The sequence below is a fragment of the Emydura macquarii genome, unplaced genomic scaffold (assembly GCF_026122565.2).
Source record: "Emydura macquarii macquarii isolate MOO-44397 ecotype Brisbane River unplaced genomic scaffold, CSIRO-AGI_Emac_v2 contig_2676, whole genome shotgun sequence".
Classification (NCBI taxonomy): domain Eukaryota; kingdom Metazoa; phylum Chordata; order Testudines; family Chelidae; genus Emydura; species Emydura macquarii.
Window position 1 is genome coordinate 13445500 of NW_027132813.1, and position 15341 is coordinate 13460840.

General features: G+C 43.2%; 1 protein-coding gene across 1 annotated transcript; it reads left to right on the forward strand.

The window, feature by feature from the left end:
- The first annotated feature begins 259 nt into the window (after positions 1–259).
- PFN3 (profilin 3) lies at positions 260–2217 on the forward strand. Its single transcript, XM_067565401.1, has one exon. The coding sequence runs from the start codon at positions 988–990 to the stop codon at positions 1399–1401; it is 414 nt and encodes a 137-aa protein (XP_067421502.1). The 5' UTR covers positions 260–987; the 3' UTR covers positions 1402–2217.
- The last annotated feature ends 13124 nt before the right edge of the window (positions 2218–15341 follow it).

Below are 15341 nucleotides of genomic sequence, written 5' to 3' on the forward strand. Positions count from 1 at the left end.
CAGTGACTGGGACACGCCCCGGCCGGCCCCGCTTCCCAGGCCGTGGAAACAACAGCCGGCAGGCGGCGGCAGGCTGCAGCGAGTCTGTCGGGGCGGGGAAAGGCTGCAGGGCAGATGAGGCAGAGTGTAGGTAAAGTGTAGGTAAAGCTGGACTGCACATTCTGGTCCCTTCTCCAGCCCTGCAGAGCAAGAGGTTGGATGACGAGACTAGACCATAGAAAGAGGGGATCCTGTCAGGGGTGGTCTACATGGTGCTTGGTCCTGGCTTTCAGTGCAGGGGACTACACTACAATACTTCGTGAGGTCCCTCTCAGTCTTACAATTCTGTGAAAGGCCTGGCAGGGGGCAGGATGGTCTTGGCACCTTGATGAACTCTCCCCTTTCAACTTCAGAGGAAACATGGACTCTCCAGGGGCAGAATCTGATCCAGTATTCACCGAAAGAAATCCAATTTTTAACACCTTCAGCTACAGTATTGGGATGTCTGCAATTTCATCTTGTTTTGTCAGGGCTCTGTACATCCATCTGCTTTCCCTGTTTTTGGATGCCCTAATACAAAACTGAGGTTCATATGAATGACTCCTCCTGGCACTAGGAAGTGGGGGGCAAACATCTTGTTCATTTCTGGACATCTGAGGAATAAAGGTTACTTTTACTTTAAGATAGATATGACATCATAATGGCCTACAGGTTGTGATGCTAGATGCTTTTGACATCACAAAGAAACTCTTGGCAACTGTTTAAGCATACACATGACCATTGCATGCTGGGGATAGATCTCCCTTGACTGGCAAAGCAAGAGCAGTGTCTTCTGAACCCTCTTGATTCCTCATCTTGAATGCTCCAGAGTCCTCAGCTCACACAAACTCTCAGCTCAAAATCACTAGGATTAGCTTGAAAGACCCAAATCCTGAAGCCCAGAAGGCAAGCAGAGAGGTAATAAGTTGGCTGAGAGCATTTCAGAAGCATTCTCACAGCCAAAGCAGGATGGGTGACTGGAAGAGCTACATCAACACCATCCTAAAGGACAAGAATATTGAAGATGTAGCTATCGTGGGGCACAGTGACAACAAGTCAGTGTGGGCTTCCAAGCCTGGGGGCCTGCTGGCTGCCATCTCACCTCAGGAAGTGGGGGTGATCACAGGCCAGGACAGAAAGGGGTTCCTGCAGACTGGGATCACCATAGCTGGCAAGAAGTGCAGCGTGATCCGCGATTTCCTGCTTGTGGAAAAAGATGCTGTGATGGACACCAGAACCAAGGGGGGTGACAGCAAGTCCATATGTATTGGCAAGACCCCCAAAGCCCTGATCTTCCTCATGGGCAAGAAGGGAGTCCATGGAGGAACCCTCAACAAGAAGGTGCATGAGATGATTGCAAGCATGAAAACCCAGGGTAGCTAGAGCAAGAGACAAAGACACTTTCTTCCTGGGCCCAAGGGAAATGACCTTATCATTGCTTTAAAAGAAAGGAAACAAATTCCTGATTTCACTTAACTGTCTCTTTATCTGTTTCTTTCAGGTGGGATGGAGTGGGGTGGAGGAACTTCTATTATACTAGCAACCTGCCTGACCATCTCTTGAGGGGGTGTTGAGCAAGATTATTACCCTTACTGTCCTTAATCCCACTCATCGGTCTCTAAGCCATTTTATGTGGTACCTACCCTGACCATTTCCCACTGTCCCAGCTGTCCGTTAGCAATAGCTTTGAGAAGGGGGCTTTGGTCTCTTTTACATGCTAGTCCATTATTGTTGCTGTTGGAGTTCATTACATCCTGCCCTTCTGCTCTTGGTAACTGGAAAGGGTTGGGAGTTCCTTGTTCCTACAAGTAGTCCCAAAGACTAAGGAATAGCAGGGGTATTTGGGACAGTCACTTTCTATTTTATTTTTGATGATGTTTCATTAGGCAATTACTAAATTGAACTATTAATTTTCTTTCATATTATGGAATTTTTTTAACAAAAATTATGCATCGTTTTCCATTTTTATTAATCATAGAGGGTTAATTAAAGTCAGAATGTAGCTAGTCCAATTAGTATTTGAACCAGCAGCAACAATCTGCACCTCCACTATGTGTGTTGTGTACATTATACAGCCACAGTTTGACCACAGGTATAACTGGAATAAGCCCAACTAACTAGGAGGGTTAACTATTGATCATTCAGAGTTGGGATATTATGGCAGCCTCCTCCTGCCAAACCTATTAATTGACCTGAATTCTGTGTGTGGAACCCACAAATTAATCTTTGAAGCTGCTCACTTTCCAACACACTTTAATCACTGCACATCTTACAGTAACTTTGGAGGGTGAGTGGGATATTTTAACTGAACTAAAGACACTCGTGCTTTTTGGTTCACATCCTTAGCACAAGAAAGAGGAGAAAATGGGGCCAGTTGCTTCCCCATTCAACCCTTTCTTCTCCATGACAAGTACCCTCATACCTCTTTGCATCAGCCAGTCTCAGTCCTGTGACTCCTTCACACTCCACCACCATTGCCTCCACAAGAGAAGGCCATGTTGTCTTGGATGCTGCAGCACCTTCCCTTCCCCTGCAGGAAATGCTGTATATAGGGGATTCTAGTCAGCACAGCATTCCTCTCTTTTTTGCACTTTCTCCTTCTTCACACCCCTGGAGCCAGTAAGAAGCACAACTGGGTGGGGCTGGGCTGGGAGAAGAAGAAGAGCAAAAGTTCTTCCTCCCCAGATTTATCACTTTTGGACATTATGTGCCAATTTTTTTTTCCTGAAAGGTTGATAGATTGGATATATGCTCTAGACAGACTAGGTACCGTACTGCCAGGGCATTGAACCAGGGCATTCCATGGGAACCAAACCTCTGCTCTCACTCTAATGGATGACTGTTTACTTTGCCAGAACACCCCAGCATACAAAAACACCCCCATAGAGCCAGGCGTGTGGTGTCCCAGGAGACCTCAATACATAGTACAATACCAAAGCACAGCATTACGCCAGACTAAGAGGATGAGGTAGACAAGTCTTTCTTCAGAGAACTCATAGAAGTTTCCAGATCATATGCCCCAGTTCTCATGGGGGGCTTCAATCATCTTGACATCTCCTGGAAGAGCAATACAGCAGTGCACAGACAATCCAGGAGGTTTTTGGAGAGTGTTGGGGACAACTTCCTGGTGCAAGTGCTGGAGGAACCAACTAGGGGCCATGGTCCTCTTGACCTGCTACTCACAAACAGGGAAGAATTGGTAGGGGAAGTAGAAGTGGGTGGCAACCTGGCCAGCAGTGACCATGAGATGGTCAAAAGGAAGAAAGAAGAGCAGCAGAATACAGACCCTGGACTTTAGAAAAGCAGATTTTGACTCCCTCCGGGAACTGATGGGCAGGATCCCTTCAGAGGCTAATATGAGGGGGAAAGGAGTCCAGGAGGGCTGGCTGTCTTTTAAAGAAACCTTACTGAGAGCACAAGAGCAAACCATCCCAATGTGCATAAAGAATAGCAAATATGCCAGGTGACAGGCTTGGCTTAACAGAGAAATCTTCGTGAACTTAGACAGAAAAGGAAGTTTACAAGAAGTGGAAGCTTGGACAAATGACTAGATGACCAGGAAGGAGTATAAAAATACTACTCGAGCATACAGAGGTGAAATCAGGAAGGCCAAAGCACAGTTAGAGTTGCAGCTAGCAAGGGATGTAAAGGGTAACAAGAAGAGTTTCTACAGGTATGTTACCAACCAGAAGATGGTCGAGGAAAGTGTGGGTCCCTTACTGAATGGGGGAGGCAACCTGGTGACAGATGATGTAGAAAAAGCTGAAGTACTCAATGCTTTTTTTTTTGCCTTTATCTTCACAGACAAGGTCAGCTCCCAGACTACTGCACTGGGCAGCACAATATGGGAAGGAGGTGAGCAGCCCTCAGTGGTGAAAGAACAGGTTCGAGACTATTTAGAAAAGCTGAACATGCACAAGTCCATGGGCCCAGATGCAATGCATCCAAGGGTTCTGAGGGAGTTGGTTGATGTGATTGCAGAGCCATTGGCCATTATCTTTGAAAACTTGTGGTGATCGGGGAACATCCCAGATGATTGGAAAAAGGCAAATATAGTGTCTATCTTTTAAAAAAGGAAGATGGAGGATTCGGGGAACTACAGACCAGTCAGCCTCACCTCAATCTCTGGAAAAATAATTGATGAGGTCCTCAAGGAATCCATTTTGAAGCACTTGGAGGAGAGGAAGGTGATCAGGAACAGTCAGCATGGATTCAGCAAGGGCAAGTTATGCCTGACCAACCTGATTGCCTTCTATGATGAGATGACTGGCTCTTTGAATGTGGGGAAAGTGGTGAATGTGCTATACCTTGCCTTTAACAAAGCTTTTGATACGGTCTCCCACAGCATTCTTGCCAGCTAGTTAAAGAAGTATGGGTTGGATGAATGGACTAAAAGGTGGATAGAGAGCTGGCTAGATCATCGGGCTCAACGGGTAGTGATCAACAGCTCGAAGTCTAGTTGGCAGCTGGTATCAAGTAGAGTGCCCCAGGGGTCAGTCCTGGGGCTGGTTTTGTTCAACATCTTCATTAATGATCTGGAGGATGGGGTGGATTGTACCCTCAGCAAGTTTGCAGATGACACTAAGCTAGGGGGAGTGGTAGATACGCTGGAAGGTAGGGATAGGATACAGAGTGACATAGACAAATTGGAGGATTGGACCAAAAGAAATCTGATGAGATTCAACAAGGACAAGTACAGAGTCCTGCACTTAGGACAGAAGAATCCCATGCACTGCTACAGACTGGGAACCAACTGACTAAGTAGTAGTTCTGAAGAAAAGGACCTGGGGGTTACAATGGACAAGAAGCTGGATATGAGTCAACAGTGTGTCCTTGTTGCCAAGAAGGCTAACAGCATATTGAGCTACATTAGTAGGAACATTGCCAAGAGATCGAGGAAAGTGATTATTCCCCTCTATTTGACACTGATGAGGCCACATCTGGAATACTGTGTCCAGTCTTGGTCCCCCAACTACAGAAAGGATGTGGACAAATTGGAGTGAGTCCAGCGGAGAGCGATGAAAATTATTAGGGGGCTGGGGCACATGATTTATGAGGCGAGGCTGAGGGAACTGGGGTTATTTAGTCCGCAGAAGAGAAGTGTGGGGGAATTTGATGGCAGCCTTCAATGACCTGAAGGGGGGTTCCAAAGACGATGCAACTATGCTGTGCTCAGTGGTGGCAGATGACAGAACAAGGAGCAATTGTCTCAAGTTGCAGTGGGGAAGGTCTAGGTTGGATATTAGGAAAAACTTTTTCTCTAGGAGGGTGGTGAAGCACTGGAATGGATTACCTAGGGAGGTGGTGGAATCTCCATCCTTAGAGGTTTTTAAGGCCTGGCTTGACAAAGACTTGGCTGGGATGATTCAGTAGGGGTTGGTCCTGCTTTGAGCCAGGGGTCAGACTAGATGACCTCCTGAGGTCCCTTCTAACCCTAATCTTCTATGATTCTATGGCACTCTGCCCACCATTACATCAGGGTACCTCACTATGCCAGGAAAGCTCAACTCTCCACACTACCAAGTCTGTCAAGAGATCCCATTACATAATGGCACCCTACCTTTGCACCACATTCATTGTCAGTTCACTCAACTTTCCAGTCCCATCGGGCCAAAAATTAATCACTCTTAAAGAACGCATAAGGCCACCATAGAAAAAGGTGTGAGCCAGCATTATGGCAAAAATTAGAAGGACGGTCTCCTAAATACATTTGAAGTACAAAAAAGTCTCCTGTGTTCATTGATAAATGTTTATCTTTTAATTTTATATGATGCTAATATTGTGTAACTAAATTAAGCCGCTATGAAGATTTGTATCTGCAACATGCTGCTGAAAACACCCAGAACTGTGAGCACCGTGTTACCTCTCTGACTCAGCAAAAGTGAGCTTTGCTGGAAATTAGACTCTGTCAAATCTCTGCCATACTGTCTGTCTTCCTTACCAGCAAACTCCTCAAGGCTCTCCCAGCCCAAACTTTGCTTAGCAGGTAATAACCAGTGAACTCCAGCCCCCAAGCTCAGAAATGTTTCTCTGTTATGCACAGCCCCATCACTGTACATTCACAGAATATATTAAGTTAGCTGCTCTTTTAAAGAGTCAGTACATCACAGCTTATTCATTAGAATTAACACACTCTTCCCATCAAACATAGCACTGCATTGGTTTACAGTAAAAATAAAACATTTTTATTAACAAATGGACATAAGTTAAGTGATACCAAGTAGAAGGAGTAAAGACAGAAATGGTGCAAACAAGCAAAAGTAATAACACTCTTCCTAATGGCTAAATCCTAACTTCACAAGCTACAGATTTTGTTCAGGGTAGTTTCCTTGCCGATATTCCTTTCCCAGAAATAGCTGACTAATTCTGAGCCAGAATCATTACAGAGTCCAAGGTGTTGGTTTTACTTGTCTCCTCAGGTGAAGGATAATCCAAATTCTTTCTGTGCATCCTTATATCTCAAAGTCTGACTTTATTTCAAGGATCAAATTGATTCCTTGGGTCTCAGTCTCCTGTCTCCTCTAGGGGCCTGACTCCATCTTGATAAGGTGTCTACTGGTAAGTTCTAATGTGTTACTTCCTATTGCAATTTTACAATGTAAGTGTTCTCCTCCTGTAATCTCTGATACAAATGACTACACCATTGAATTCGGCCACACCTGGTTGGAGGTGTTGGCCTCTTTCCTTTGTCTTGAAGAAACATGTTTATTAACTTCCCCTGTTATGCCTGGTTTAAAACACCTTTTAGTCACAGATTTCAAAGCATAATATCCATGAGTATCCATAATTCCACACACAGCATTGTCACATACGTTTAACAATATTGACCGGTGTGTTATTAGTTTTCAAATGATACTTCACCAGGCATATTTTATACAAATATGACACCCCATATTTGCAGTAGTGTGCATAGTATGAATATAGGGGTGCCTAGGTCACAGTAGCATGCAATCACATCTGAGGGAACAAAAAAATCAGAATAAATGAAACCAGATTTCTAACACATTAGCTACAGTACACCTTAGCAAAAGGAAGGGACCCCCAGAAAATCTACAACACAGGTGCAGTCGGCAAGAGTTTTCCCCAGAAGGATAATGCTTATAACCAGCAATCACAACAAATAAACATAATCCCCCAAAAGAATATATTATATACATACACAGAAAGACACAGTCCCTGCCCTACATTGCTGAGAGCCTCAAATGACATGCCACTGAAATGGTCATGCATTTTTACTATGGCCAAAAGCTTTGCAGAGAACACAGCTCTTTGTGGTTAAAATTGCCACTTGCTTACACAAGCTCAAAGCAACAATGACCAAATATTGTATTGTGTGTTAAGTCTTCTTCACTGAGCAAATCACAAAGTACAGACAGTCCATGCCCTCTGGCACTTACAGTCTGAAAACCACAGAGCAGACAGGACTGGAGATTAGGAGAGAATAATGTCGAAGGTTTGTTTGCTTACTTGTAGGCATCACCAAAGGTGGGACTTGAATGTGGAGATGTTTTACTTTATCACATTAGAATATGGAGGCGTACAGCCCTGGTTTGTAGTGAACATTTTAACAATGTTATGCAGTAGTTCCTTGGTTATATACTCTAGTGAATGCAATGGGGTACAAAACAGTGTTGCTCCTTGTCTGAAGGTACACAAAGCCCTTCATAAGGGCCGGTGATAAGAGCCTAGAAAGTGCACGTCAGAGCCCAGTGACTGTATATGCAGAATACATTTAAAGAATAATCATAAACAGAATCTGAATTCACAGTTCCTAAAATCCTCAAGCCCTGGGTAAAAGAGCTTTTGTTTAGCTCAGCCCAGTAGAGTGTTTGTTGCATTTAACCCAGACTTCCTCTGTAGCATAGTGAAACTACAGGAAAAATAACAAAAGCCAGCCTCTGCATGATCTCCTTCCTCCTGCTGTGATGGGAGGAATCCAGTATAGCGATGACTTAGTATTTTGCTGGTAAACAGCATGTCCTGAGAGAAGTGATTTGCTCATACATACGAAACCTCCTGAAATACCTCTAATAACTAACTTAACAGGCAGCTTTATTTTATTTTCAGACACCCTGGTGTCATCCAGGAGCCAAACACATTAATTCCCTCTGAGACGAAAAGATTTACACCAAACTATACAAGAAAAATGGTCTGATTTAGTTACAATACAAACATAGCTGCAGTTTTTAGCTGAATTCTCATTTAATTATAGGCACAGCAGGTAGTGCCTCCTGTAGTTAAGGTAACCTGATACATTCCATTATAAGACCCTGTTTTCGGTTGCTTATAATGTTGCCAAACTTTAGCTGTATGATCTGAAATTTTCTATACCAGGTGTCTGCCTCAGGCTGAATATTTTTAGAACCTTTCTGCTAAAATTGTTCATCTCTTTCTGAGAAAGGGCTGCACCAAGTACAAAAGCTACAGCAACAGAGACTCAAGGTATGGGTGCTTAGCTTCCAGACTCCTCTGATTCTGAACATATTCTCTGTGAGAGTTCACGGTTGTGAACCCTAGAAACTCTTGCTGAAAAATACTGTTGGGTTCATAAATGTTCCAGAGTGATCTGTCTTAAGCATGTTCCTTTGATGGCCATAATTATCCAATATAATAAACTACTGCCTAATGAACCAAGGTGTGGTCCAGTAGTTAATGGACAAGCCTGGAGGATCTCCTGAGTTTTGAGGCAGTCTTTTTGTAACATACACAGTTCCATAAACTTGTTAGCCCACCTTCTATATCTGTCAGCCAGGCATTCACATGGCTTTCAGGATGGACACACACACACTCACTCTACAGCCCTATTTTCTAAGTTTCCTCTAAACATAGAACGAACAATAGATTTAAAAGATCCATTTAAAAGGAGGACGGGTATATAAAAGCATCACTGCTTCCATTTATAATCTTCAGCTAAACAAATAGGTTCAGTGAGTCATGCACTTGAACTGAACTCAATGAAATTAATGTGGGGAAAAAATCTCCGGTGAATCATTGGCAATGATAGAATTAAAAATAGGGTCATTAATAATGAATGCCTTCTAGCAGAGAACACTTCTGCAAAGCAGCAAGATAATGGGTCTCATTCGCAAGACACTTCCTTTATGGGGAATCATTTACACAGATTTGTTGATTTTCAGCAGTCCTTCATTTATTGTAATAAAAGTCAGATAGATTGGTATGTGGCTTTTTCCATTATCCAGCAGTGTAGCAAGGTTCTAGCATCACTGAAAAGCATCCTTTTACTCTGACCAGCATTAATCTTGGTCTCTGAATTTACCATCATCAAGAGAATACAACCTTGATTATTTTAAGCAAATATCCAATAATTGACACAGTGGCTTATTCCCCATCTTCTATTAGTTACACTGAAAATTCCTTCAATTTTCTGTAATCCCAATTATCTGACCATATTCAATGTCACCCAGAGATGGTTTAGCAGCTTCTAGCAGCTACGATGAGGCAGGGAAATAATAGAAATCATAGAAATGTAGGCCTGGAAGGGACAGGGACCTCAAGAGGTCATCTAGTTCAGTCCCCTGCACTGAGGCAGAACTATTTGGTATGCCCATTACTTCTTGTCTTTTTCTCAATGTATAAGGAGAACTGATCACTCTCCTTTTTTATAACAACCTTTCACATACTTAAGACTTATGTCCCCCCTCGGTTTTCTCTTTTCCAGACTAACCAAATCCAATTTTTTCAATCTTTCCTCATATCATGTTTTTTAAGACCTTGAATAATTTTTGTTGCTCTCCTCTGGATTGTCTCTAATTTGTCTACATCTTTCCTGAAGCGTGGTGTTCAGCACTGGACACAATACTCCCGTTGAGGCCTTTTCTGTGCTGAGCAGAGTGGAAGAATTACTTCTCATGTCTCGCTTACAACACTCCTGCTACTACATCCCAGAATAATATTCAGTTTTTGCAATAGTTTTACATTGTTGATTCATATTTAGTTTGTGATCCACTATAGCCCCCAGCTCCCTTTCCGCAGTACTCCTTCCTAGGCAGACATTTCCTATTTTGCATTTGTGTAATTGATTGTTCCTTCCTAAGTGGAGTACTTTGCATTTGCCCTTATTCAATTTCATCCTATTTACTTCAGACCATTTCTCCAGTTTGTCAAGATCATTTTGAATTCTAATCCTGCCCTCCAAAGCACTTGCACCCTCTCCCAGCTTGATATCGTCCGCAAACTTTATACGTGTACTCTCTCTGGCATTATCTAAATCATTTATGAAAACTCTACTTTAATTTGGATATAGCCAACAGAAACTGCCACCATCTCTGTGATTCTAGCTATAAAGAACAGAAGAATACAACTTGCTTTACTGTGACTTGAAGTACAGGAGCCATGGAGAGCATCAAGATGGCAAGGCACACTTAGGGTGTGTTCACACTACAGCGGCATAGCTACGGCACTGCAGTTGTGCCACTGTAGCACCACAGTGTAGATGCATCCTACATTGACAGAAGGGATTTTTTCATTGATGTAGCATGTAAATAATCCCCCTCTCCGAGAGGCAGTAGCAAGATCAACAAAAGAATCCTTCCATCAACCTAGCTGCATCTACCTCGGGAGTTAAGTTGACCTAACTCCGGTGCTCAGAGTGTGAAATTTTTCACAGCCCTGAGTGATGTAGCTAGGTCAACCTAAGTTTTAGGTGTAGACCAGTCCTTAGAGGATGCTAGTGATGGTGTCCTTGCTAAATTCCAGTGTGGGGAATTGCATTCTGCGAGCCCAAATTCCACCTGCAGTTTTAATAGCATGTAATATTCTACATTTCTTACCCTCAACTGTTGTATGGATGTTGGGCTCCATCCCAGGGGTAGCTGCACTTGAACAATGCAGGGAACGATTCCTATATCTCGCTTCACTGCAGTGAAGCTTCATTAATTAATGTTTGTAAGGCACAGTAAGATCCTCAGATGAAAGTGCAAGGCATTTTTAAATAATTAAGAAAAATACAATATTCCTGCCTCCTTACATTTAAAAACATTGCAAAATGGACATTGAGATGTTGAGTTCAAACACGTATAAGCAGCTGACGTGCAGAGAAACATACCACTGCAAGGGCTTGACACAGAATCTGGATGAAAGATCAGTCATGACAAATGACACTCCCTACTCTCTGTTCAGGTAACACCTGTGAGTGAATCCTTGCCCAAAGGAGGTACCATAGAACAATGAGCATGGCTAACTCACCTGGAACTTTGAATTCCTCCCAGCAGATGACACTAAAAGATAATTCGCTATAGGTTAGAAGTAGTGGATTCTGCACTGACACAGCTTTCACTGAGATCTTTGCACATTGCTCACAACCATCAAAGGCACAGCATGATCCTGTGTGCCTGTGTTTTCAGCCAGCTAGAGTCAGAGATCCAGATATTTGGCTTCTTAAATCTCCACATCAAGGATATAAATGGCATCTTTGGTTGCCAGGGTGAGTAGTAGTATGGCAGCGATGAGCCCCTATGATTCAGGAAGCAGCCCTACCATCTCTCATGCATTGGAGCTCAGACTAGATTCCTCTTCCCAAAACAGAGCTGGCAGCCATCTTCCAACAACGCCTCTTACCCATGCCAGGAGAAGGAGAGTTTGCATCTACTAGGTTTTTTAAAAATCTCATTAACTATACAGACTCCTTTAGGCCCCTAGTGCTGCCTGAAGTAAAAATGTTTCCAAGGCAGGCCTTGAACAGGTGACTTGAGAAGCTTGTGATGTTAGCACTAAGTTTGCCCGAGGGAGGGGAGGATAAAGGGTGAATAGTGAGCAGGGGACTAGCAAAATGAAACACGGAACAAGTGAAGGGAGAAAAAACAAACTTATTTTAAAGACAGCAGGACACAACCTCCCCCATTTGCACTGTGGTTTGGGCACACGGGCAGAGGATCTCTAACGGGTTGCTCATTTCTTAAAGCGAATGCTTCACTGTGACTAGCAAAGCTCTGTAAGTGGCTTATAAAGGCAAGTGTTACACTGTGTCGAGGCCTTTTCTGAGGTATACCACTGCAAAGCATGCTGCGCAATGGAGCAAGTTGTGCAGATGAAGCCAACAACAATCACAAGTTTTCTACCATTTCCTATGAATCTGTGAAGAGTTATAATGGCCATTAAACTGCTATTGCCAGAACAGCAGTCCTACACCTCATTTTGTTCAGTGACATAGGATTTGTAACTATCACTGAAGCACTCAGTAGATGAGAACTTAATTTAAAGGTGATCCACTAAAAAAGAAAATTGCCCATTTTTCCTTCATTACCTAAACTTTAAAAGGCTGTTTAAAAAAAATTAGTAGCTTCAGGTCTTGTATACCCTGCTCCAGCTATAGGATTCTATGGTGACTCTAGACTTAGTGGGATGATGATATCGCAAGAAATCAAACCCCAAGCAATTGAGAGGGGAAGCAATTTAAGTCACTGTTTAAAACTCTTAATGCTCTTTAACCTATTTGACCCATGCTGCAGCATTGCCAACTCTTGTAATTTTACTGCACACCTTGCAATAGTTGGTGTTTTTCTTAAAACTGCAACTCCTGGAATTATGTTACTATGCAACAACCTCAGCTTTTCTTTGACAAAAATAAAAAGGTTCTAGCTCTCATGGTTACAGAGAAAAACTTAAAAATGTGAGCTGAGTGCACCCTAAAGCTCAGATACCAGACAGCAACTAACCCAATGCAATGTTTATTATATCTCATCATTTTTAAGCCGATCTCATGATTTTGGGGGCCTGCCTTATTATTTATGAATGCTTGAGGTTGGCCATACTGCCACAGCATTTACTCTAGTATAAATGTCTAAACAGAAACTCAAACACCAGACACTTAGACGACAAGCTCTCAATGTGAAAGCTTCATTACCATTACCCTTCAATAGAGGGCTGAGATAACTCCCATTCTAGTGCTCTGCTCCTCTTTAGAGACCTGCAGAAACTGGAAGACTTGCCATTCCTGCTGTTTTAAAGGTAAACATCCTCAGAATGTTTAAATAGCCACCTTTCAGGCCTCCTATACAGCATCACAAGAAAGCCACAAAGAGAGGCAGCATATTGTCCCCCTTTGTAGATCCCTTTTGAAAACTTAGGGCTGGTCTACACTACAGTTTTGTCCACAAAAGACAGTTCTCCTGGAGCCAGGAAATTGACAAGAAAGCCAAACAGCTCCTTGTGAGAACTTGCACCACTGACCCAAGGAGGGTCATGCGGACATCAGCCACCGCAGTAATTAATGCGGAGGCTGTAAATTGACCTAGCATAGATCCATTTATCTTCGTAGTGTAGAAAAGGCCTAAGATGGTCCTTTTAGTAATTCCTTTTGTTACGGTCACTTCTCCACTGTGCTGGCTCCAGCTTTGGATTCATGCAAAACTAGGATACAGCTGATGGAGCCATATGGCACCACCGGCATCTCTCTGCTATCTTGTTTTCAGTTTCAGGGGGGAAAAAGCTAATTTCAGGCTAGCTAGCTAGCTGTTATCTTTGTGAAAAACCACGCATTTCTGAGGTTATCTGCTGCAGAGAGTCTGCAAAGAGCCTGGAAAAATAGCGTTGAGAGGTGTTAACTCAGATGCCCAAGGATAATAATTTAAGTCAACCTTCTTTACTAATTCATTCCTCTAGTGAAAAGGAGGATCATAGATCTGTAAAATGTACTATGAGTTAAGTCTTGTTTTGAGGCTGCAAGTGGGTGGTGTTTAGGAAATATCACCATTCCCCAATCTAGAACAAGCCAAACCAAAGGACCTAGCAGAGCACATGAGTATATTTAAGCCCTATGAAGGGGGAGCCAAGGTCAGGGAGCTCAGACATTACACACAATCAAATTTTGAACACCTACGCAATCTACTGTGCGGGGCTTCTCCTCTTGGTGATTCACATCTGGGCAGAACTTGTTTTATGGACGGCGCTTGGAAGAGCACCCACCATCTTTTTATTTTCAATTCAATCCTTGGATGTGTTCATCTCCTTGAGCTGTAGTGTGCCCTCCATAGTAAAACATCACGGAAGATGGGTAAAAATGTGAGAACATGCAATACAGACATGGCAGCCATAGTACACAGAGGCATGCCTTCCAAAAACTTACAGACATGTCAGGTGGAGCAGTGGGTATGATCCGAGTACAAAACAGGCACCAGAGACGGAAGAATTAGTGAAAAAGGAGCAGAGGTACCAAAACCAAATATTCTCTGTGTGTGCAACACAAAGACAACTGTCCTTTTCCACAAAGGTCAGCTTTGTCCATGACACTGCCTTCTTCCTGAATGGCTACAATGACACATGGACAAGATGCCAGACCTATCATCTTAACAAACCATTCCGTATCCCCAAATCTACTTTGCTTCTCCTCTAATAGGCCATCTCTGTTAAGCAATTGATTTGTCTAGGTTCACTGTACTTAGCTAACAGCATGAAAGGCGCAGACCAGCATCTAGATATAATCACAGATTGCATGCAGGCTGGGGTATCACTTCAGAGCCCCTCCCACTGCAACGCAGGCCAGCTGGCATTGCTTTGTTCATGAATCATGAAGTATTAACACGCTGCATCTCATTCAAACTCACGCAGCACTGAGGCCATTGTCACTGAATTTTCTGTGGACTTAATAAGGAAACTACATGCTCCTAAGTGAATGGAGACATCTTCCCTCTTTCCATGTCACCAGCTCCCCAGTGCAGTGTTTTGCAGGAGTCCTGCAGAAGTCACACAATGTCGCCTTTTCCAATTGTAAACATGCCTGATTATCAGAGGGGCTGAGCATCCCCAGCTGACTAGAGGTGGAGCCAAGGGCCTTTTCCTTCCTGAAAATTAGGCCCCATGTCATTTAATCAGTTTCTCCATGTGTTGGGGTTTTGCTGGCTGCATTTTGTTTTTTCACTCTGTGTTATGCTATCAACAGGAGTACCAGCCCTGAGACTGACTTTATGGTGAAAGGAGAAGGGATCGGAGAGGGCTGGTTGAGAAATACAGATAAGCGACACTGGGAGACTCAGCAAGAAATGAACTTGTTGATTTCAAGGAGGAAAAACAGCCTTGACATGAGTCACTGACAATTTAATGGCAACAGTATCAGCTGTTTATCTTCTCTCTCTGTCGGTTGACTGTTTTTGTTCTATTTTAGAGGCACCATTTAGCTTGAAAAGTTCCAGAGGAGTAGCCGTGTTAGTCTGTATACAGCAAACACAACGGGAGTCCTGTAGCCCTTTAAAGACTAACACATTTAATTTCTGCACGCATAAGCTTTCATGGACTGTAACCCACTTCAGTCTGACGAAGTGGATTATAGCCCACGAAAGCTTATGCCTGCAGAAATTAAATGTGTTAGT